General features: G+C 40.9%; 2 protein-coding genes across 5 annotated transcripts in view; one reads left to right on the top strand and one right to left on the bottom strand.

Annotated features, from left to right (window-relative positions):
* Nucleotides 1–8,884, top strand: part of plod1a (procollagen-lysine, 2-oxoglutarate 5-dioxygenase 1a) — a 28,300-nt gene extending 19,416 nt beyond the window's left edge. The window contains exons 13-19 of the mRNA XM_082519977.1: nucleotides 749–884; nucleotides 978–1,091; nucleotides 2,855–2,920; nucleotides 3,189–3,293; nucleotides 5,033–5,179; nucleotides 7,687–7,812; nucleotides 8,149–8,884. Coding sequence (XP_082376103.1) covers nucleotides 749–884; nucleotides 978–1,091; nucleotides 2,855–2,920; nucleotides 3,189–3,293; nucleotides 5,033–5,179; nucleotides 7,687–7,812; nucleotides 8,149–8,304 — 850 coding nt within the window. The 3' untranslated portion in view covers nucleotides 8,305–8,884. The remainder of the gene's footprint in view (nucleotides 1–748; nucleotides 885–977; nucleotides 1,092–2,854; nucleotides 2,921–3,188; nucleotides 3,294–5,032; nucleotides 5,180–7,686; nucleotides 7,813–8,148) is intronic.
* Nucleotides 8,885–10,832: 1,948 nt separating this feature from the next.
* On the bottom strand, nucleotides 10,833–22,944 carry tpx2 (TPX2 microtubule nucleation factor). 4 transcript variants are annotated; one of them, XM_082519978.1, is made up of 17 exons: nucleotides 22,835–22,944; nucleotides 22,187–22,338; nucleotides 19,172–19,294; nucleotides 18,955–19,078; nucleotides 18,262–18,324; nucleotides 17,982–18,086; nucleotides 16,011–16,120; nucleotides 15,010–15,155; nucleotides 14,685–14,856; nucleotides 14,446–14,584; nucleotides 13,505–13,727; nucleotides 13,309–13,404; nucleotides 13,061–13,234; nucleotides 12,834–12,980; nucleotides 12,650–12,761; nucleotides 11,819–12,003; nucleotides 10,833–11,129 (listed from the first exon to the last, which is right to left on the bottom strand). In XM_082519978.1, the coding sequence occupies exons 2-17, from the start codon at nucleotides 22,296–22,298 to the stop codon at nucleotides 11,019–11,021; spliced, it is 2,142 nt and encodes a 713-aa protein (XP_082376104.1). In that variant the 5' UTR covers nucleotides 22,299–22,338; nucleotides 22,835–22,944; the 3' UTR covers nucleotides 10,833–11,018. The 4 variants fall into 4 exon arrangements, with proteins under 4 accessions (XP_082376104.1, XP_082376105.1, XP_082376106.1 ...); XM_082519979.1 differs by having other exon boundaries at nucleotides 11,819–11,985; XM_082519980.1 differs by having other exon boundaries at nucleotides 17,982–18,050.
* Between the last annotated feature and the right edge of the window lie 477 nt (nucleotides 22,945–23,421).

The following is a 23,421-nucleotide window of genomic DNA, read 5'->3' as shown; positions in this document are numbered from 1 at the left end:
TGTCTGATCTGCTGATAATTAATAACTGCAACAACATCAAGAATAAATGAGTATGTTCCTGTAGGATTTCTTATGCTAGAACCATTACTTCAGTTCAAGAGTGAGGCTTCAGGTGAGAAGGGAGAGGATGAGATGGGGATGAGGATGGGAGAAGTGGTGGAGAAGGCAGATGAGAAAGATTAGAAAGAAAAAACTAGAAAGACATAATAAAAATATAACTGTAAGATTTTTAAATGGTCAAATATTATTTGAAACAGATACTGGTGAGTTTAAAAATTGAAATAACTTATAACAAATTCTATGTATACGATGAAGGAGAGGTATAAAAAGATTCTCCTTCTGTCCTTGATGATTGACAGCTGAGTGTAAGCAAGGTGGGCAGTGATCATGTTTATGTAAGAAATGTAGGCGTGATTGGACGTGATCGCCACAGGTTATCACGTCCAACATGGTGGACAGCTCTACAGTGATGTGTGCATTAGTGTATCGTGTTCTTTGCCTCATTCCCCTGAGACGCTACGTTCTCTTTTTTTGTTCGTTTCACGTGTCACGTTCAACATACATCACCAACTAACAGTCAGCTTGCATCAGTGATGACATTTTGTTCTACTCGCCACAAAAAAAAGCACAGCAGGCCTGAAAAAAGTGCCTGTAGGGTGGGCTTGTTAAATAATGACCAACAGAAATTTGTAGCAGCTAAGACTTCATTGGAACATTTGTTGGTCCATCAATTATCTGTTGTTTTTAGGGGCGTCTGGAATGTGCCATATGTGTCCAATGTGTACCTGGTGAAAGGCAGCCTCCTCCGTAGAGAGCTGAAAGACTACGAGCTGTTCAGCTCCTCGGACCCTGACATGGCTTTCTGCCACAACATACGCAACAAGGTCAGTAAGAGAAACAGGAAACTGTTTTTTTTAACCTAAAGAAAAGTTCAAAACTGTCCACAGTAGTGACTGACCTGTTGTTTTTGCTCTCAGGGAATCTTCATGTATGTAACCAACATGCACACATTTGGCCGCATCCTGTCTACAGAAAATTACCAGACCGGTCATCTACACAATGATCTGTGGCAGATCTTTGAAAATCCAGTGGTGAGATGGAAACATTACTAGCTGCTGTAGTGTTTGTGGCAGGCAGAATGGTTATTGCAGTGGCAGAAATGAAGTTGGTGGAATTAAGCTGCTACTGTATGTACGATATAAAAGCTGTTTTAATTTTATAGTGATGTATAAATGTTAGCTACAAAATCAAAACATTCATATAAGTACACAGTATCTCACCACTCAGACACTATGTGTTATATAGGCTCAGTAAAGGATCCCTGTGTTTATATAAAATCAGAATCACAAATATAAAATGAGACAAAATGGAAAAACAAAGCAAAGGAATAAAACAGTGTAACATATGAAGAGTGTTTAAATAATTAATGTAGTTTGTGTGAATGTATAGACAGTGGGTTTTTAGGTTGGGTTTAAAGAAACACCGCTTGCTATTTTTTACTAGGACACCAAATGATGATATATATCTGCGAGAGAACGTCCACAGTTCCTCCTCGAGGAAACCTTTGATAAACCTAATCTAAAATATGTCGGACTGGCTTAAAATTTCAGGGGAATAGTTGCCATATCTCAATTTCACCAGTGTATTTTTGCCATGCCACCAAACATGCTAACGTTTCAGTTTTATGACCGTCATCAGAGCATGACAACATGCAGGTCATATCATGTATGTACTGCAATATGGCAGGTTTAAAAAGTCACATGGTAATCCACATCCTGGTCTCATCGGTTTTCCTAATCATTAGATGGATGACAGATGAACACTTCATTGATCCCAAAGGGAAACTGCTGTGTTACAGTTACAGTAAATAATAAATAAACAACAAAAATAGTAAAGGTGCCACAGATGCCTGGTAAGGGCCTCTTATACTATGAGATACAAAAATGTAAAAGTAAAAATGAAGTTAGCTACAAACAGTAGACGTAAGACAGACTTTGTGCAGGAAACAAGTGCAAACTGGATTCATAAATCATGTGTTCATGAAGGTATAATACAAAATATGTTTGGGATCTTAAGTCTGACAGGTGTGTTGTCTCACTCTGGTTTGTCTCACTCCCATTTCTTCCTGTTCCGTGTTGAAGCTCCACTTGGAACCTTGTTAAGATCCAACCATGCAAAATATGAGTTTTCAAGTGGTCTTAAACTTTTGATCAGGACTGTATCATCTACAGTACACATCCACTTAAATTGTTAAGTATTAAAATGCTTTGCCATGTATACTGTAAAATAAGAGCTATGCTTATTTCCTCCCTCTGTGCGCTTCTTCAGACACAGTGTCTTCAATCATCTTAGCTCCACACACATATTTGGAATATTTCTCAGAAAAATCCTGAAAAGAAAAATGAAATTTAAAAGTAATTATCTACAGAAAACTGTCTGAGAAAGTCTTTTGTAATGTTCACAGTGAAATTCAGTTTGTATTTTTTGTGATGTGATGGTAGATAAGATATATTCACAGATGTGCTGAACCAATCTTCTTCTTTTTTTTTACAACATTATACGACTTCAGCACAAATGATCCATGAGAACATTGTAGATGTCGTTATAGGGGATTTCCGTGTTACGAGTGCTGACATCAGCATAAAGTATCAAAGTTTTAGTATACATGTCAACATCAACATTACTGAAACAGTCAGTTTAAACGTTTTTTAACGTTACTGTCTAAGCTAAGCCACCGTCTGATCTTCATATGTAAAAGAAGGCAGTCTAGAAGAATTTCTGCGTCTACGCGAAGGTTTGATGAGGACACGGTGTGATTTGCAATGAGCAAATCTGTATGTTATATTTATTTCAGGACTGGGAGGAGCGCTACATCCATGAGAACTATACCCGCATCATGAAGGACAAGCTGATTGAAAATGTAAGTTTAAACTCGAGCTGAGCTGGAGTCAGATTAACCTACTGAATGAGCTGTTGTGTTTAGAAGAGGCAAAAGCAAATACATTGAACTCCTATCAACTTCCATGTTTCTTATAAATATTGTGGCACAGATAAGAAGTTAGTTCAGTTACATCTGCCATAACCAGAGGAACTAACACCGTCCTCAGTTTGTAGACCTTCCTTTAAGAGGCAGTTCTGTTACAAGCTGTTACTCGGTGCTTAATGCTGTTGTATCTTCTGCCTTCCAGCCTTGCCCAGATGTGTACTGGTTCCCAGTCTTCTCCACTGTTGCTTGTAACCACATGATTGAAGAAATGGAGCACTATGGAAAGTGGTCAGGAGGGGGCAATGCGGTAAGGCATCTTGTTATTAACATTAATCATGTAGTCATGATTATTGATAATAACATGTCAGTCATGTAATAAGACGACATCACTGAGCTCCAGTGTTCCTTATATTCAGTCTTTGTTTGCATTATTTGTCACAAGTTCATGTCATTTGCATCTTCCAGCTACATACCCAACTCTGAAAACGTCGTGTAAAAAAATAAAAAGTGAATGTTGTGATTTTCAAATTTCAGAAACTCATATTTGTATTCAAATAGAACAAAGAAAACATATCAAACGCTTATAAAATGTGCCATTTTAAGAAACATACTAGCTCATATTTAATTTGATGACAGCAACATCTCTCTAAAGGTAAAGACAGCCACTGTGAAGATTCCCTCTTCTTTAACAACAGTGTGTATTTCACTCGCTGAACTCACGTCCTCATTTTAGGTTTTTTAGTAGATAAAGGCTTAATCAAGAATTGAGCTGCTGTTTGGTGAAGGCCTCGATGGGGCCTGGCGGCGGCGCCCGGGCCTGGCAGATCCCCGTGTACTAATGAGAAGTGAAAGAATTAAAAAGGGGAGGGACGGCTTGTAGACCTGGGGGGTAAGACCTGGAAGGGGCGTGTTTGGAGGTGTGGCCCTGCTGCTGAAATTGAGATCATTTATCTCCAATTAAAACTGAGAGTAGTTTTCATTTATGCTGAACAACATCCTGGGAGAGGAGTGTTGTTCCATTCTCGTCTGATATAGGATTCTAGCTCCTCCACAGCTCTGGGTCTTCATCATCATATTGCTTCATAAATGTTTTCATTTGAGGAAAAGTTAGGCCTGAAGTTCAGCACGTGAACTCTACCAAGCTGAGGTATTCTAACAGATGCAGTATGCAGTTTAGAATAGTTTCGTTTTGATCCGAGCATATGTCATTGTAAAGCAATAACAGCAAGCAAGCTGCAGCTTCCATCGACACCGATGCACCTCAGTACCATCAGAGACGCAGGCTTTTGAAACGAGTGCGGATAAAAAGCCAAACGGTCTCTTTTCACTTCAGACCAGAGCAGCATCCATGTTTTCTTCTGCAGTCTATTTTAAAGCTGCTTGGCCCAGAGAGAGACCTGAACCTGCATCTGTGGACAGCACAGCAAACTGTGTTTGCACTGATTTTCACACAGATTTATCCAGATTCTCTGAATCCTTTGATGATATTCTGTACTGATAACAATTTCAATTTTCACTTCAATTTTATGTATAAAGCGCCAAATCACAATAACAGTCGCCTTATATTGTACTCGCACTTTATATTGTACAGTAGATCGTACAATAATAACGAGATCAGTTTTGTTGAAGGACATTATTCTGAAGTTGTTTCACAATTTATAGATGCAATTTTTTGCAGACAGGTAAACCTCTCTCTGCTCGTCTTTATTTGATGTCACTGACCTGTTACTTATTAACCAAGTTCATTCAAATTGTTCCAACAGCTCCAGTTTCTTTTTAGTACTACTTACTTTTTCAGCCTGTTGCTGTCATCAAATCCGAAAAAGGCCATAAGTGTCTTTTTTATAAAGTCAGTTTCCCAGTTCATACATTTAATGTTTTCTATATTCTGTTGTGAATAAAATGTGGTTTTAAAATATGGAGATTTACAAATAACTGTATTTGTTTTTATTCACACCGTACAGGCTCCCAACCTTTCTGGAATCTGGTCCTGAATACCTCCTGTACTTTAACTATATACCTGATAGAAGTTTCTTGTTTTTCCAGGATAACCGAATCACTGGTGGCTATGAGAATGTCCCCACCATCGACATCCATATGATTCAAATCAACTTTGAAAAAGAATGGCAGAAATTCTTAGTGGAGTATGTGGTACCAATCACAGAAAAAATGTTCCCTGGATACTACACCAAGGTAAGACCATCACTACACACACTTGTGAAATGTTTCAGAGAAAATTCAAGAATCTCCTTCCATGTGAGATCTGTGAAGGATGTTCTCAGCTTTACTGAAGAAGCACACTGTGAACACATTCTCAGCTCATTTACGTCACCTGCTCTTGACATTTTGGTGTCACATGCACTGATTCATTTTTTTAAATCTTTAGTACACACATATACCTGAGTGTTTGTAGAAACAGGAAGAAATTTCAAGCAATGGCACATGAATACTTCTTTAAGACACTCCAGCTAGGCCGGCCACATCCCACAGCTTACATATAAAACAGCTGACAGACATGAAACCTGTGATCATTTGGTGTGCATGTGTGTACTTTGTGTGGTACCGTGAGTGTGCAGTTCAGTGTGTGGTGACAGTGTGTGTCCGTTTACCTTTGTGGTGAGAACCTTTCTCAGTAGCCTGGCAGGATTTCTGTTACGACCTTTCTGTGTCTCACGTGTCAGCCGGCGTGTGAGAGTTCCCCAGCCTATATATATATATATATATATATATATATATATATAATATATAAAGCATTTGTAAAAATATAAAACCATAATATACATAATGCACAATTACTTAAAAGAAATCAGTAAATTTTGTTTTGAACTTCAAAGATTTTAAGTTCAATTTTATTTAATCATTTACCATATAGATTAAATAAAATTGGAGACAAAATCCCACCCTGTCTGACACCATTGCTGACACCAAAGGGGGCAGAAATACTGCTTCCCCATTTAACCTGCATGTTCTGATGAGCGTACCAGTAAGAGAGAATCCTCACGATGTACTGAGGAACTCCCCGTCTCTTCAATTTATCAAAAAGTTTTCTGTGGTTCACTCGATCAAAAGCCTTAGAGGCATCAATGAAACACATGAAGACAGATGAATTTTTAGCCCTGTACAAACTGACTACTTCCTTGAGTGCATATATGCACATGTCAGTGCCGTGCTTTGAAGCCAAACTGATTATCCAGAGAAGAGATGAACACACTAACTCTGTCAAACAAGATTCTTTCTAACACCTCAGATAAAATACTGGCTAGTGCAATCGGCCTAAATTATCCAAACAGCTCACTTTTGCAGCTTTGTCCTTCATAACTGGTACCAGTAAAATACACAGCATTGAGTCTGGTAATATGCCATGAATCATAAACCCAGTGAAACAGAGTGCTAGAAGAGGAGCTAGCCTTAAACTAGCATGTTTTAAATGTTCTGCAGTGATGTGATCCAAACCAGAGGATTTATTATCAGACAACCTATGAATGGCTTCATATACTTCATGTGTCCTTACACTTATTGTGTCATTACTCATGTCAAGATTGTCCTCATATGGTTCACTTTTTATACAGTTAAACAACGCACTGTAATGCTGTCTCCATAATGCTGCAATGTTATCTGCCCCAGAAACACCTTCAACAGTTGATGGTAGAGATGGTTTACAGTTATTAAGAGCTTTCACCTCTTTCCAAAAATCTGTCATATTATTACACAGCATTTTCCTGGCCAAAGAATCTGCTCTTAGCATTTGCTCATTTTTAGTTATAAAGCGAACAGCGTACTTATATCTGGCATTCGCACATTTTTTCTGTTCCAATTCTGGGCCTTGTTTAGGTCTTCCAGCCATGGCCCAACATTTATAAGCTATGCGAGCTTCATCATGGTACATCATGGTACGGCCTAGCCGGAGTGTCTTAAAAAAGGGCCACGACAGATGTAACTGCATCTCTTCTGAGATGTTTGAAAGTACTGTGTAATGATCAGGTGATGACCAATGATTTTGATATCTGGTTATTTAACTGGTAGAACAACTGGAGGACAAAATCAGCCGTTAAATGTTATGAACTTGTTGAGTAAAACAGGATAACAGTCGACCTCTCATTGTTTCTGTGCTGCTATCTGTGCTGGGGCGATTGTGGCTCAAGAGTTGGGAGTTCGCCTTGTAATTGGAAGGTTGCCGGTTCGAGCCCCGGCTTGGACAGTCTCAGTCGTTGTGTCCTTGGGCAAGACACTTCACCCGTTGCCTACTGGTGGTGGTCAGAGGGCCCGGTGGTGCCAGTGTTCGGCAGCCTCGCCTCTGTCAGTGCGCCCCAGGGTGGCTGTGGCTACAATGTAGCTGCCATCACCAGTGTGTGAATGTGTGCATGAATGGGTGGATGACTGGATATGTAAAGCGCTTTGGGGTCCTTAGGGACTAGTAAAGCACTATATAAATACAGGCCATTTACCATCCTGTGTGTGTATTACTGACCAGCATGTCTTATCATCAGCGTGTTACACTCCAGTCGATTTAGTGTAGTGGGACAGAAACCTGACCCCTCTCATGCCACATCATGACAGCTACACATTCTGTTCCATCTCTGGAGGTGAATGCTGGACCAAGAACCAGGATTCTGCTTTTATTCAATAAACTGGAGTGTATCTGTGTACAGGGGGCTACAGGCAAACGTTTGCATGATTCTTTTCCCTCTGTGTGTTTGCAGGCTCACTTCGAATTAGCCTTTGTAGTTAGATATAAGCCAGATGAGCAACCCTCCTTAAGGCCGCACCATGATGCCTCCACATTCACTGTAAACATTGCACTCAACCAAGTAGACCTTGATTACCAGGTGAGTGTCAAGCGCTCCATTTCCACCTACGTTTCAGTTAACATGTATTTTGGTTTTATTCGCACAGAGACCAAATCATTACAAATTCATTCTTTTGATCACAGAATGAAATAAACCCATTCTTCATGCAAACATTAAAAGACAAACAGCTGGTTTACCAGCAGCCCAAATCTGAATGTTGATTGTCCTCTTCAGTTTGTGGCAGTGAGGCATAGAAAAAAAGGCTTTTGTATCATTTCTGTTAATGAAGAGCTCAGGAAATTGTTGAAGGGTTGTTAATGATCATAAAACTGCCACAGCCATCAGCTGCTGATATGTACTGTTTCTTGGCTGCAGGGTGGTGGATGCAGGTTCCTCCGCTATGACTGCTCCATTCAGGCTCCTCGTAAAGGCTGGGCCCTTCTGCACCCGGGCCGTCTCACCCACTACCACGAAGGTCTGCCCACCACCGCCGGTGTCCGCTACATCGCAGTGTCCTTTGTGGATCCCTGAGCTCACAAAGATGGCTGAACTTGACCAAGCGGGACACATTGACCACATGGTCCAGCATCATTCTCTGCATTATCCGATTTAAAGCAGAATTGTTTTTGTTTTCATCAACTCATTTCCTTTATTCTGATATGGCTTCTGTCACACTCACACGGTGATTAACTATTAGCTGCATTAGACAAACTTTTCTGTAGTGAAACATGAAAAACACAATTTTATCACCACTTAAGATGAGAACTTTTATTTAAAGTGATCTTTTGCCCATGAGTATTTTTCAGCAGCAGTCTGCAGGTGTTACCCATCATATGCTCATTTGTATTCAGGCCAGTAACCATCAAAGGTGTAATTTGAATAATTGTTGACTGGCTCACTGAGGTTTGAAAGGCCTAAGTTATCTATTTGTTCATAGGTTTTGTCATAATTAAGCATTTCTGTAAGGTGCACCACTTCTTGTCAGGTTTTTGAACAGCTTCAAAGGGATATTTAAGAAACCAATAGGTGATGTCATAGCTCACACACTTCTTATGTGAAAGGAGGAAGTGAGGTTGTGGATAAGCGTGCACATAAAGACGTCACAAACACACAGGAGATGACTTTTTTTTTTTTTTTTAAATACATTTTATAATACCGTATGTTCATTTTGACTTTAGAATACTTGCAGTGCTGAAATCACCAAGAGCTCACAGAATGGCAGCATTTGTTGCTGGAGAAGCTGTGTCATTCAGCATTCATGGTGCTGGATCGATGGACAGCTGGATGTTTAATTGGTTTATTTTGCATTTCTTTGATCTCAGTTCTGTTTTTTTAAAGAGGTAACGCTGCAAAAACCAACGTGGGTCAGGCATAGGAAGCCTGTAAATGCTTGGACCCATTAGTTTTATTGGGCCATCCAGATGGCAGCTTGTGTAGTAACACAAGTCATGTTTTCAGCTGAACTTCATTGCAGGCAGCTTACCTTTGATTTGTAAAAATAAGTTTTGCTTGATTTTACGTCAGCAAATATATCTTTACTGTAGCTAAAGCAGCTTTATTCAGACACTCCAAAGCCTGTTTTGTACTGTATTAGATAAAAGCCACACTGAGAAGTTTCATATTGGAATTAGGGCTGCCACGATTAGTCGACTAGTCACGATTATGTCGACTATTAAAATCGTCGACGACTAATTTAATAGTCGACGCATCGTTTGAAGCTTTGTAAGATCACAAAGGACGCAGGAATGAGTAGTAGGATTTAAGGGTGTAATAACGGACTGAAACAGAAGATGGCAGCACTGCATGTACAAGGATGCCAGCTGCCGTTAAACCCCGAAGAAGAAGAAGCTGTGTCCCAGAATTCATAGCGCAGCTGTCAACAATGGCGGCAGCTAGTTAGTTTTAACTTTACTCTTATTATTCTTTCTGGGTCACAAAATAAACGTTTAACATATTTTCAGGCGAGAATGTAGCTGTGTAAACCTCAAATATCTGCTCAGTTTATCAAGACACCACATATTTTCAAAAGCTCTCCGACGTTTTCGGAGACGTCTGTTACCCACTAGCTCGTTAGCTAGGCGGGGGCAAGGCTAACTAGAGCCGCGAGAACACCGGACTCCCGGCAAATCGTTTTCAAACCCACCACTGTCTTTCGCTACTCAGGTTAAACATGATATATAAGTCACTTAGATAACTTAAAATGTTATTGTTTGGCTTTCTTTAGTATTTTATTTGTTCCTGAGTAAATCGGTTTGGCTAAGATTAAAGTTATAGTTTTTGCACAGCTAAATAAACTTCAAGCAGACAGCTGATCATCAGAAGTTTGAGACGCTGGATAATATACTCCGGTGTCCTGTTATATTTTAGAAAGCAAGGAGTTTATTAAACTTCACCGAAACAATCTGCAAATTTCATTAAAAATTAATAAACTACCATCTTGTCTTTATTTTTAGTTAGCACAAACACTTCAAGCTGTAAGCTAATGATAGTTATATAAGACCAGATGCTGCTGGTGCAATAAGCTGTATGTCCAATGGATGATGATCTGATTAGTCGACTAATCGCAAAAATAATCGGTGACTAGTCGACTATCAAAATAATCGTTTGTGGCAGCCCTAATTGGAATCACAGCTCACTTTTATTCTTGAAACGGATGTTCATGAGCTTAAATTTATAGGACAGTGAGATTCAGTCTCACTGAACGGTCTGACTCAAAACCATCAAGTTGTGTGTATAAACATATTTAAGAATAATGATGATTAAAAGTCTCAGCAGTGCTCAGTGAGAGGGCTCGTCTTATGAAACAGCGCCTCTGGTTTGGTGGTTCAGCTGAGAGCACCATCAGGAAACCAGCCAACCAGGAGAAGTCTGATGCCAAGTGTTAAAATTTAGATATTAAACTTTGTAATAATTCTTCCCCATGGACGCACAAGTTATTTTATTTGTATAGCACTCCAGTTCCTGGCCAATCACAAAAAGAGCTCTTTAGCAAATAAACTGGCAACTTTGTGCTGATGTCAAACAATCTGACAGAACAAACTCAGCAGTTAACAGGCCAATAACTATTGGTGGGTGTAGATGAAGTTTTATTCTGTAATTTAAAACAGTCACATTAATAAGTGTACATCAAGCAGTTAAAATACAAAGCTAAAAATGGAAAAAAAAGAAAAATGTAAAAGCAATGTAAAAACAAAATTTCAGGTCAGATATTTCTGTGGTAATGTTACATTTCACAACAAAAGTGGTCACAAGCGGAAGCGATCAGAGAAGTTTGGAGACTCCGGGACTGTAAGAGGAACTTCGCTCTTCTTCACAGCTACAGGTTTGTAGTGTCTGATGGGCTGAGCTTTGTGCACCTGCAAAGTGTGACATACACTGTGTCAGACCACAGACAGGCTGTAAAGTACTGATAGCGCAATAACATACAAGTATACAGTATCATTACACGGAGCCCTGTAATGACTGTGCAACGTTTCACACGACCAGCTCAAACTGTCTGTCACACAGGTCATCCTACTGGGACGTGGCACGGCCTTATGGTTGATATTTGATATGAAGCACCTTGTGGCAACTGTTGTGATTTGGTGCTGTGTTAATAAAATGACATTGAGTACACACACACACACACACACACACACACACACACACACACACACACACACCTCAGTGCTCTGTCCAAGTCAGAGGGTTAGCTGAAGAACACTGGAATGTGCAAATGTTACCAAAGACTTCCTCTGATAGTTTCCCAGTAAAGGTTTTAATGGTGACCACAGGAGCAGCGCTGCTGTTTTGGACGGTCGTTTTCTTTCACTTAACCTGAGCTCAGCGTCTCAGTAGCAGCTCCGCCTCTTTGCAGTGTATAAACAGACTGTAGCTGCACCTTAAACTGTGCCAGCGTCATCATCATCACTGCTGCTGTTGTGTTAACAGTCTTTGTTCAAAACTGGGGGCTGTGTGAGCTGCCAAACGTGCATTTTTCTATCCATCTGTAGCTCTAGATCTACACACACCAGCACCAGGCGCTGCTGATACTTTCTGCAGTTACCTGCTCTTGTCGCAGCCGGGCAACCTCCTCCTTCTGTCTCTGCTCTTCTTCTCGTCTCTGCTCTGCCTCCATGTGCGCCCGCAGAACCTCCTTCTCACTGGTCACTCGCTCGTACTCCTGCCACTCTCGGGCACGCCGCTCTGTTGCCAGTTCAAAGGCCTCTACAACTATGGAAGAATTATTGCCTTCAGAGTGCAGTGACAGATGACAGTGAAGACAGAGGACACAGTGAGTGACACAACCTTGAAGAGTGGTTCAGCCTCAGCAAAGCTGAAGCACTCTTCAAGACACATGCAATTTTCAGACAGTATTCAACACCAGCGCTGCACCTGCCCATTACTTTTATCATCCATTAGTCATTCTCAGATCAATCAGACAATAGTGAGATATTTATCAAGAGCCAGTAAATGTGGCTCCAGTGTTTGATAATCAAACTCAAAACTGCTTTTCTGATAATTGCACTGAATACTCGCAGCAACAACAAAGCGCAGACATGTGGCTGCAGCTGTATCGCAGCGTTCTACATGTCAGCTGAAGCAAACACCTCTGTGCCTAGGTGGAGTCTCCAGGTAATCTGATTTGCTAAGAGCAATATAACGCTCATATTTGTCATTGACATTCCTCAGAGAGAGAAATTATAAAGCATAAACTGCTTTATAGTTTGTCAGACTGTCATTTGAACATTTTGGCAAATGTGGCATTCAGCTGAGGAAAGGAGATGTGACAACAGCACAACAGACAATCTCTATACAGCTGCAACCTCCCATCATGCATCACAGCAATGATAATAAACACAAAGGATCTGTTTTAGTCTAAACTGAGCGTCCTTACCCACTGCAGGCCGGGCCTCTTTCTTGGGCCTGAAAGGCTCCTTGTGAATGACGGTGTTGGGCCGAGCTTTAAATACTGCTGCTTCCTCTTGATGTTTCTGTTCTTCTTTCACCTGTGAGGTACAGATGTTGTGAGTGTTATTCAAATAAAAAAAATGAAAATAAAGTGAAAAATCCCATCATACCATCTGCTCCCAGCGACTGTTCTTCACAGTTCCCCGTTCATCCAGAAGCAGCCTAAAAGGCTCAGGCTTGGTAGGCTCCAGCTTCTTCTTCTCTGGCAGGGCCACACTGTCAAAGTCAGGCAGCGGCTGGGCCTTAAACTGTGGTATCTGGAAAATATTCAGGCGACAGAGTCACTCAGTAACTCTGTACTGTGAAACTCTCGACGACAGACTGAAAGTCAGACTACCTCTTCGTTTCGCTTTTCCTCCAACTTTTTCTCTCTCAAGGCTTTTCTTTCACGCTCCCTCTGCTCAAAGGAGAAAGGACAGACCTCCACACGGTGGTTCTCAGGTAGCCGGGGCTGAAAGGGCAGGCCGAAGTGAGGCACTGGGGGGGCCTTAACTGGTGACGGCTGCTTGACCTGACAAAGACAGTTTTATGGGTATAGCTGCAGTAGATGGTGCACAGAGCCATAGCAAAGACACACGTCCTTACCTCCTCGACCTTGCGATCTAGTCGAACTCTCTTCTTGAGGGCAAAGGCAGGAGACTCGGGAACAGTCGGATTTGCAACTTTCTTTTCTGGCAGTCCCTGTTGATGAGAGGATTCTTAAAACAGTATTCCCACACAGTAAAATCTGCCTTTCTGCAATGAAAAAACAACTTTGAAACTCATCAGTGTTTAAACTCACCACAACTCCTTCCAGAACCTTTTTGGGCAGAGGCTTGGCTTTAAAGTTCTGGGGCTTTTCGTCATCCTCCTGGGGCTTCTTTGTGGCCTGCCTCTCCTGGAGCCTTTTTTCAATCTCCAGCTCGAAGCCTTCGGGTACGGTGGGCTCCTTCACTGCTGGCTTTTTTAGGTCCTCTGCACTCTCCAGTATCTTCCTGTTCAGCTCCAGCGCCTTGATTTTAAAGCTGCGTTTAAAAGCCAACATTAGTCAATGGTCACTAGATCAAAATGTAACGCTGTCACAGTGAAGTGACCCAAACGTAGCTTCTGCCACAAACTACAACTGTAGCGGCAAAAACACGTCACATCAATCAAGACATTTCAGCATTTTGGCCTCTGTAACTGTTGAAGCTGCAGCCATGCACATACTGATCCATGATTCCTAAATAATCAGCTGTATTTTGTATAATAACAGTCCTTAAAGAAACCCTGCAATGCCACATTTTCCATGTGTTAGCAAAAGGAGGAGGTTTACAGTGGCTCATCTGAAACATCTTAGTGCATTTATTATTTCTATGCTATTGTAAGTCATTATTGTCAGGCTGTCCTAAACACTGCATGAAAAACCTTCAGTTGATGCCAAATATACTGCACCAAAAGTACTGACAGGGACTAGAAAGTAAGAGAGCACACACTGGCTTCTCTTTAGTGGCTCCAGATTCTGATTTAAAATCCTTCCCCTCAAACACAAGTTTGGATTCAGGAGGCAGACGCTCTCTACTTTTAAGATTAGGCTTCAAACTTTCCTTTTTGCTTATAGTTAGCACTGGATCAGGTCACCCGAACACTTTAAATACAACGTTTTTTGCAAAACACCAGAAATCTGTTGTGAAACCACGTTTCCCAACACAAAGTGACGGCACATTACAAGAACCTCCAACCAGAAAAGGCCAAGCTTCTCACTTTGCAAGTTTTTCCGCCTCCTCAGCCTCCAGCTCAGCAGAGCACTTAACAGTAGGCGGCCGGCTCCTCTGACGAGTCATCAGGTATGGGGAGTGGGGCTGAGTGAGCTTCAGGTGGTTCCCCTTTGCTGTGGCGGGTCCTGTTGAAACAGGATGCAGATACAATGAAAACCTGCAATAATGTTTTTTTTTTTTAACCCTTATCTGAAAAGTGTCACAGAGAGTCAGCATGCACCACACCTCTCTCTTGACTTCTACGACTGTGCATATGGTAGCGGGTGGGGGTTCGCTTCTGGAACTGCTCGATCTGCTGGGCCATGGGCACATAAGCGCTCGCCTCTTCCGCCTTTCTCTTGTTGCCTGTTGACAGGTTGAAAGGTTTGGGCACTGTGGCACCTTTCCGAGCCTTTGCCTGAAAACAAGTATAATCAGTTTTTTTTCCCCCCATCTCACCTTAGCTTAAATATGCAGATGTTTCATCAAGTTTCTTTTAGCTGCTGTTAACAAAGATGAACTTTATAGTGGGCTGCAATGAACTGGCAATAAAGCAAGTTGTGTCACTTACTGGGGAGGACGGTTTGCGAAGCTGACTGACAAAGTCCACTTCCTTCTCTGTGTTGCATGAAGTGGAGGACTTAACACGGGTATCTGTACTGAAGTGGAAGTCTTTGGGCACAGTTGTAGACAGGAACGTCTTCTTTGGTGGTGGATCTGAAATGACAGTGGTTTGGTTTGGTTTTTTTAAACCAAACAAGTAAAGTGAACACTTTTAACCCCCAGAACTCTAAACTCATCAGAACTGCTAACAGGAGTCATTTTGACCTGCAACAACAGTAATGGCAAAGACAGCGCTTCTGGGTCATCTCAGATCCTTTAAAAATGCACATGAGAATAAACCAATAAACAAAGGGTACAACACATAAAACTGACACCTAAACAATTTACTTGAATAAGAACATTATGAAAAGTGAAAAATGTGGTAGTACATGTGCTGAAATAGAGGTGTGAAAACACTTAAACAGACCGATCAACTCATTGTCTGCATTGTAAACTTAACCACAGAGCAGGTTACAAAAATGTAAGAAACATTTAATTTCTATAAAAAGTAAAACAGTCAAGTTTCATCCGTTTCCTTCACATAGTCTTTGCTGATTGGACCTGAAGCACCACCCACACTGCAGCTCAGTTCTGACACATCTGCTTCACCATCTGATTGACTGCTCTCTCCACACACTTGACTGCTCAGTTCACCCAGCATGCCTAGCAACACTTTCATTTTACTTTAGTCTCTATAGGTCACAATGACATCTTTGACAGTTCAGAGTATGAGTGGTCGTACTATTTCTCCCCTCTTAAAAAACAAATTCACCAAAAAAAACAAACAAACAAATTTTAGGAATATTTCTGGAAACACAGGCTGATGAAAAAAAAAAAATGATGGGGTTTTATTTTTCACAGCTCCTTTTGTTTACGGTAAATGCCAAAGGGTCAAACGTACCCGTTGGCAGTTCTAGAGTTAGAGTGTTACTACTGGCTGTAGCACCACAGTCTGAAACATGTACTCACTCCCAGCTAGAGCAGCCTTGTAGCTGGCCTCATTCTTCTTCCGGTGAAGAGCAACTTCCTTCTGAAGGTTCCTGATGCGCTCCAGCTCCAGCTCCTCAGAGGTGCTCGGCCTGCGGGTCACAGATTTTTGTAGACTTTAATCTTTAGTAAAGGTACATCTGTACCCCCGTCTCTCATTTAGAGGCTCAACATGTCAACGTTCTCTTCATGACCCTACTACTTAAAAAAAAAAAAAAAAAAAAGGCGACTGGCTCAAGCTCAAGGACTCATTTACACCAAATCCCAGACACTACACCTGCTACCATCATCCACCTTCCCACATGTTTGGGTGGGGTACTGTCTTAAAGAAGGATTCCTACAATGTGAGTACTGGAGGTCAGCCCAGTACTCAGAACAAACCTGAACAAGAGAAATTCAAGCACTTCATGCACTGCAACCATTGATCATCGTAATTATTAAGCATCCTATCCTGTCAATTAATCACATAATCAGACAAGAAATTATTTTTACTTATGAGCAATAATCAAAAGAGGAAAAAAGGGTTTAAAATGAACTGCTCATTGGTTTCCATTTTACAAATGTCAGTCAAAGAACAGTCAAAGGTCAAAATCAAATAAGGTATACATAAAATCTCTACTCTGACACAAAATAAATGTCTGTGGCATTTGGCTGTTTGGGAAGAGGGAATGTTTTAGAAGTGACTTGGCAGCAGCAGACGGATGCAGAGCGACACAGGGCGAGCTTTCTGATGTGAGGGGTTTGTGACATTTAGTGTAGTCATCTGTTTTTTGTTGTTGTTTTTTTTTTTTTCAAAACAATGAGGCGACTCCTGAATGTCACAGATTGCTAAGAACCAACCAAAGGCAGGAAGAACTATATAAACACCTGTTTTTGTGAGGCCTGATGTGGCTGTATCGCCTGATACCTGTCCATGAGGAGGAGAACTCTGCAGCGGTTACCTGTGCCTCAACAACAGCCGCACACAGGAGTGACTGATACTGCAGCAGTAAGCAAAACGACCGGGCTGGAGAGTTCAAACAGCTGGAGACCAACCAACTCTCTAACCCCACTCCACACGCCAAATCACACAAATCCCCGTTTCTCCACAATAACTCAGGCTGTCAGTAGCAGCTCATTTACACTGTGGGAATGATTTACCTGACAATGGAAAAATACTTATGACACGACACTAATGTGACAAATGCAAATTTTCTGGCCATACACTGTAACAAAACACAAGATTAATGTATGGTGGGTCTTTTAGCCATTATGTAGCGCTTACCTTTGCTTTAACAATGAACAATTTGTTGTTCCCCTCCGACACGGCGCCATTATTTACCCAGCCAGATCCAAAATGCATGTATCTGTCCCTGCTTTCAAAGCTTTAATCCTGGCAGCAGTGTAAGGTGAGGGGTGCTCTACAAGCTACATGGTGGTGACCAAACTGGTGAGACTCTCACAGAGACATCACTACTTTCAGGGATTCAAATAAAGCTGCACAGTATGATCACAGGCCCCCGAAAAAGTTTCCCTCCATGGACAGATGATCCAAGCAGTCCGTCTAATATTTACAGTCATGAATAATGTTTTACCCACGAGGGTAGTGAGTCGGGTCATGTGACTGAAAACTGAACACACTTCTCACAAGTCCAGATTCTCTGTTTATAACCACTTTAAGACTAACAAATATCTGATTTTCATCCTTTTCTCTAGTTTTATACTCTCCAGCCTTCCTTCTGTTACCAGTATCAGCTCACCCTCCGTCCTGCTTACAAACTTGGAACCTGCCGTTTATTTTTAGCCGTCTTAAAACCGCTCGCTCTACCATGAAGTAAATACATATGAGCCAGTTTTACTTTATCATTCTACACAAATGCTGAACATTTCCAGCCGAGAGCATTTTAACATTAATTTCAAGTTCTTTCTCATTGTACATTCAAGGATAGATAAAGGTGTAAGGCACAGTCTTACTCTGTGAGTGTGGAGGTGGAAGCTGCTGCGTGGGTCTGATGTTCTCTCTTTGAATTTAGCCGCTCACTCCTGCGGGGACCAAACCCAGAAAGCAGCTGCTCACTCCTGGATTTTTGGGCAACAGGACATCTACATTAAACTGCTGTAACTGAAAACTCTAAGAAAAAAGCTGAAGGTGAAGAGATGGTTTCTTAGCTTTCTAACTGGTAGAAAGTGTGCATGTGCTGGACTCTCAGCTTTTTCAGGTTTAGAATGATGACAGGATACTTCTAATACTCACTCTTTGCATTTCTTTGATGGTGGTGCAGCTGGACCGCTGGTCATGTCTTTACGCTTTGAAACTCTAAAATAAATTAGAACAGAAGCAGTTCTCAAACTTGAACCGATTACACACAGATGCTGTTCTATAACCATCGTGTTTTTACGCAGGGGCTGGATCAGACAGCGAAGCTGCAGTGTTTAAGGTTTGGACTCTGCATGGTACAAAGAGTACTGCACACCCACTTAGAGGAGTTGCCAATACATACATGCAATGCCACACATTTATTAAGTATTTATTAATGTATTTACACTTGTCTCTTCCACAATGTCAGTCTTACTTTTACTGTTTTGAACCAGCTTCATTTTCACCTTCTTTCCTTCCTGCACTCGGCACCAGTGGCACTTTTATTGTGACGACTATTTTTACTTTTTATCGTTCTGCTGTAACAAAACACTTTTCTTTGTGGGATCAATAAATTATCTGTCCATATTTATCATGTAGGGTTTGTGTAGAACCTATTTAATACAAATGATATACAACAGGAAACTGTCAATGAATGACTGGATGCCAGAATTTCATGAGTGCCGTCTCGTGTACAGCCCCTTTGGCAAAACCCAACAAGTCTTCTACTGAGTGCATCATGTGGGAAAGAAACCTTTTGTGTGAAAGTTTCACATGGTTACACAAAAGTAACAACTACATCAACTGTACCTGCGTGGCTGTGCAGAGACTTTAATAACAGGCCTTTGCTTTGAACGGACATCGTTCTGTGTGCGACGTTCAGCACCCCAGGACGTCACAATGTTTGCAGGTGGAGATGCCGATATGCTGGGACCTGGAACATAAAAACAATTACAGATAGTCACACATTAACCAAGTTACAAGGACAGAAAATAATGACTAAAGATGCACGGGGGTGTTGACTAACCAGAGTCACCGTCAGTGTTTGTTTGAGACAACATCACATGCTCAGGCTCATCACTTGTCAGATGCAGCTGGTCCGGTCTCGAAGGTGTGATAAGATGATCACTTTCTCCCACAGTGTGCATTTCTGCCCACGAGAGATTCGATGGTCAAAACTTTTCAATTCTGGTCACTAGTACACTACAGATTCGATTGTAAAACCCCACTTTTTTAGTTAGAAATCCCACCTGAGGGGCCATTCCAGTTTAGGAGAAAAAGAAAACATTAACCTAATAAAGTCTGACTTTAAATGGAACGCTCAGTCAAATCCTCAGGACTGACGATCAAATAGAGCAAGCCTATTCAAATGGTGGCAAACAGGCTACATGCAGCCCAGAAGCAACCTCTGAGTGTCCCTGCCTGTGGTCCTGGCAGAATTTTTTTTTTTTTCTTACAGCATAGTGTAGACTGTGAATGCAACACTCCTAGTAGGCTAGCAACATTCAACCCACAATGCAGCGTGATGTTGTAAACATTAAGCTATCATGGCACCAGTTCCCCAATGTTAAGAAAGTAGCAGTCGTCATCCTCATCCTCTGTTTGGGTCAACGTACACATGTGAATCAAGCTTTTCACACATGAACTCAATAAAAAGCAGCTCTCGTTGTTCACTGACTGACACTTCACCACTGCCTTTGGATTACACTGACATCTTACGAGCCAAAAGTTGCCGCTCTTGTTCAGAAAAAAGTCACGTCTCCCATTAATAATGTAAGAGGTAACTGTAGCCTACATATCAACATAATGTGGGATGTCTAACAAGCCATGCCTAATTACAGGTGTTGATTTAAAACAAACCTGTATTCCCTCAGTGTGCAGCAGTAAATGTTGTATTCATATGTGTTACTGCTATGGTTTGTGCATTTGATAGGATTGATTGTTCTTTTTTTAAATTCTGTTAAATGCTCTTTAAGATGTGTCTGAGTCACCAAAATATTTATTTTATTTTGAAAGGGAATTATCAAAACGTCTGTTGTTTTTTTTTATAAATTCAAATGTGAAGAAAAAGTATTGCTAGTACTGCAGACGCTATTCAGTTATAGCTCATTTAATGTTTTTTTTATGGACCTTTAGGTGTGCATTTGTGAGCGGTCACCAGATTTAAAAGGAACAAAGTGAATAAACATTACTTGTTTTTCCAATACATTTGTGTTGGTTTGAAATTCATCATGATCTGCTGCTACTGGCTGCAAAAATATCTCTACAAAAAAATAAATAATAATAATAATCTAGCCCAAATAACTTTTTAGTTGAATAGCCGTGAAATAGAGGATCAAACTCCATTAAACAAAAAGACACTATAGTAGTTTGTTGACCTCGAGTGCTGCTGATCTGACCCAAGCTAAAAACGACTCTTCCTCCCTCATATTTTAAATATCACAGTCAGGACGTGCTGGTTAGCTCAGTGAGAGACCAGCAAACCATTGGCCACATGGCCAGAGTGCAGCGACGCATGCTTGAGCTGCAGCCCTTTGCTGCATGTCTTCACCCCTACTCTCTACTTTCTTGCTCATCTATCCAATAGAGGCATAAATGCACAAAAAATGTTTTTAGAAAACAATTAAAAAACACCGCAGTCAGGACTAACACGTGGTAATATTCCCTAGTCCTCTGGATTACAATGGAGACCCTACTCTGCAGAAGAATGCCAGAGTTACCAATCTCACAGTTAGTTGTGACAGTTTGTTGAACATGCTTCCTGGAATAGGGCCCTGTTGATGTCTTTGTTTTGGTTTTGCAACCATTATGAGGCAACAAACCACAATGCATTGCCATTCCAAGAACAATCACTGGTGTGTGTTTATATACATCATCGGGAATTCAATGGGGATGTGGCAAACAGCACCTAGAGGCCAACTTCAAGCCTGTAGCACAAATTACCATCAACTGTGGGATTTACCAATGAGATGCTCTGTCCCCACTGCTGTTCTTCACAGGCCTGAACCCCCTCAGCCCGACCATTAACAAGACTCGCTAGGGATACAGACTACAGAATGGAGCCACCTTCGCTTCATGGAGGACACGAAGCTGTATTCAAGGAGTGAACGTGGCATTGATTCACTGATCTATACAACAAGGATCTACAGTAGTGACACAGCTATATAATCCAGATTGCAGATGTGTCGTTGGACGGTAATAAAGAGAGGGGGGGTAGTCAGAATCGAGTGGGTTGCACTACCAGAAGGCAACATTGCAGATATCAAGGAAAGTTAAAAGTACTTGGGAATCCCACAGGTAAATGAACGCCACAGTCACCAAATACCCAACATGACAAATCTGAATTTTAAAAAACTGGACTAAATTTCAATAAAACTCATTTTCAATGTAAAAGATACACACAGGCTACAAAACAGATCTTTTTTTTTTATATATATAATACAACACTCTTAAAATAAATATGCAGGGACACTGAAGCTCTTGTAAATATGAAATTAAATAGTAAAATGGTAAAATGAGGAACTGACTGGTTAATATACAGCGCTTTTCTGCTCTGAGCATTCTATAAAACCGCCTCATTCAACCATTCACACAAGCAACAAATATCAAACATTAGTACCCCAATGGATGCATCAGAGAGCAACCCGGGGTTTGCATCTTGCCCAAGGATATTAGGCAAACAGACTGGAACAGCCCAGCATCAGAGCACCAACTTTCTAACTAAAGATGACCTGCTCTACCTCCTCAGCTTAAACTCTCTCTCTACATTCAAAACACTTGGAGATGACAATATGACCTGCGAGTGGACACTTTGGTTAAAACTGTTAGCCAACATCCTAAGATAAAGGATACTGGAAAATGGTAGGAATGACGTACGCAAGTTTTTGTGAAACAAGTCACCAAAAAGCCTTCTTCAAAAAGTGATCGCTGCCTGTTAGATCCGCTTTTGTAGCCCTCCATAACAACACCCACTTGCTGTATGCCCAGCAGGGTATCCTTTAAAATGCATATTGTTGGATAAAGATGTGCAGAGGACACTTACCAAACCACTTGTCGTCGGTTTCAGCATTCACTAGTTCTTTGAAGTCAACGACGTGGGACGGGGCATCAAACTCGTAGCGCTCCGAAGTATCCCCGGACTCGTTCTCGGCCATGTTTTCAGGTTATTTCTTCGACAACTCACTAAACAGGGAACTACGAAGATTGCAAACTTCAAATTATCAATCTTTCAGCCAAAAAACAGTTTTATTTGCAACAACCAAACTGAGGTGACTTGCACCCACATAAACCACGGCTAGGTTGCATTCTATCGTTATGGCTTCATGGGAGACTATTGGCCGTGTTAGCCAAGACAACAGACCAAACTGGCTGGAAAAGGTCAAAAGCATTTACTTCTCGTCTCCTACGAGAATTTATCCCACAATAATGTCACGTTAGCTTTGCAATTGCGGTTCCGAGTCGCTTTTTCTTCATAGAAACAGAATATAAACGGTAACATTGCTGATAAGGAAACAACTGCCGAGCTAGCGTTACATACGTCTTCACGAGAAGGTACTATTAACATAAACCCAACTATAAACTCACTCCATTATACACATAACAATATGCAACACTATATTTTTAGTGAGCTAAAAAACTACATCTGAAAATAAGGCAGCAATAAATAATGTAAATGACTGCAAAAACTCACCGTCTTTGCTCACTGCGACTAAAAGGGAAAACAAACAAGCCGCGCAGCGCTCAACGGAAGCGTTTAAATTTGCCACTGTTTTGAACCAGCCAATGACAAACGTTGTATTCACCAACTTGTCACTTATTGGCTTATGCAATGTAAAAACGTATTACGTAACCACGTAATCACAAAACTTAAAATCTGCGTGATTTTGTACAGTGATGTGTGTAATTTTGAATACGCCGGCTCCAGTCCACATAATACTGAATATACGTTGTTATTTTTTAGAAATACACACCCACAAGTTGTTAAATTCAGTGTCACAAACTGAATCATCCAAAAGTAGAAATGTTTAATGTGTGACTTTCTTTTCGTTCTCTTAAAGATCGTTAAATAGGCAGCCACTTTTTCTTCCTCCAAACTTTTATGTCTTATAAACAGTGTAAATGGGTACATTCATCAGCTAAGGAAAAAAAAATGCAAAAAAATGATGGAACAAAAAATAAATAAATAAAAAATCAGCAAACGTTGCAGTTACACATCATGATGTCAGTGTATGATAGCACATACAGATAAACGCACACAACTAAATTATAAAGTAATGA

Source organism: Aulonocara stuartgranti (genome assembly GCF_965226115.1).
Source record: "Aulonocara stuartgranti genome assembly, chromosome: 20".
Lineage (NCBI taxonomy): Eukaryota > Metazoa > Chordata > Actinopteri > Cichliformes > Cichlidae > Aulonocara > Aulonocara stuartgranti.
This window is presented reverse-complemented; position numbering and strand designations above follow the sequence as displayed.

Bases quoted from the DNA above. Each gene is read 5' to 3' on its own strand.
- tpx2 (XM_082519978.1), bottom strand. From the start codon at position 22,298: ATGGCCGAGAACGAGTCCGGGGATACTTCGGAGCGCTACGAGTTTGAT. The intron at 19,295-22,186 runs GTAAGTGTCCTC...TCTCGTGGGCAG, and splicing joins AACCGACGACAAGTGGTTTG to AAATGCACACTGTGGGAGAA. The intron at 19,079-19,171 runs GTTAGTCAACAC...TTTATGTTCCAG, and splicing joins AAACACTGACGGTGACTCTG to GTCCCAGCATATCGGCATCT.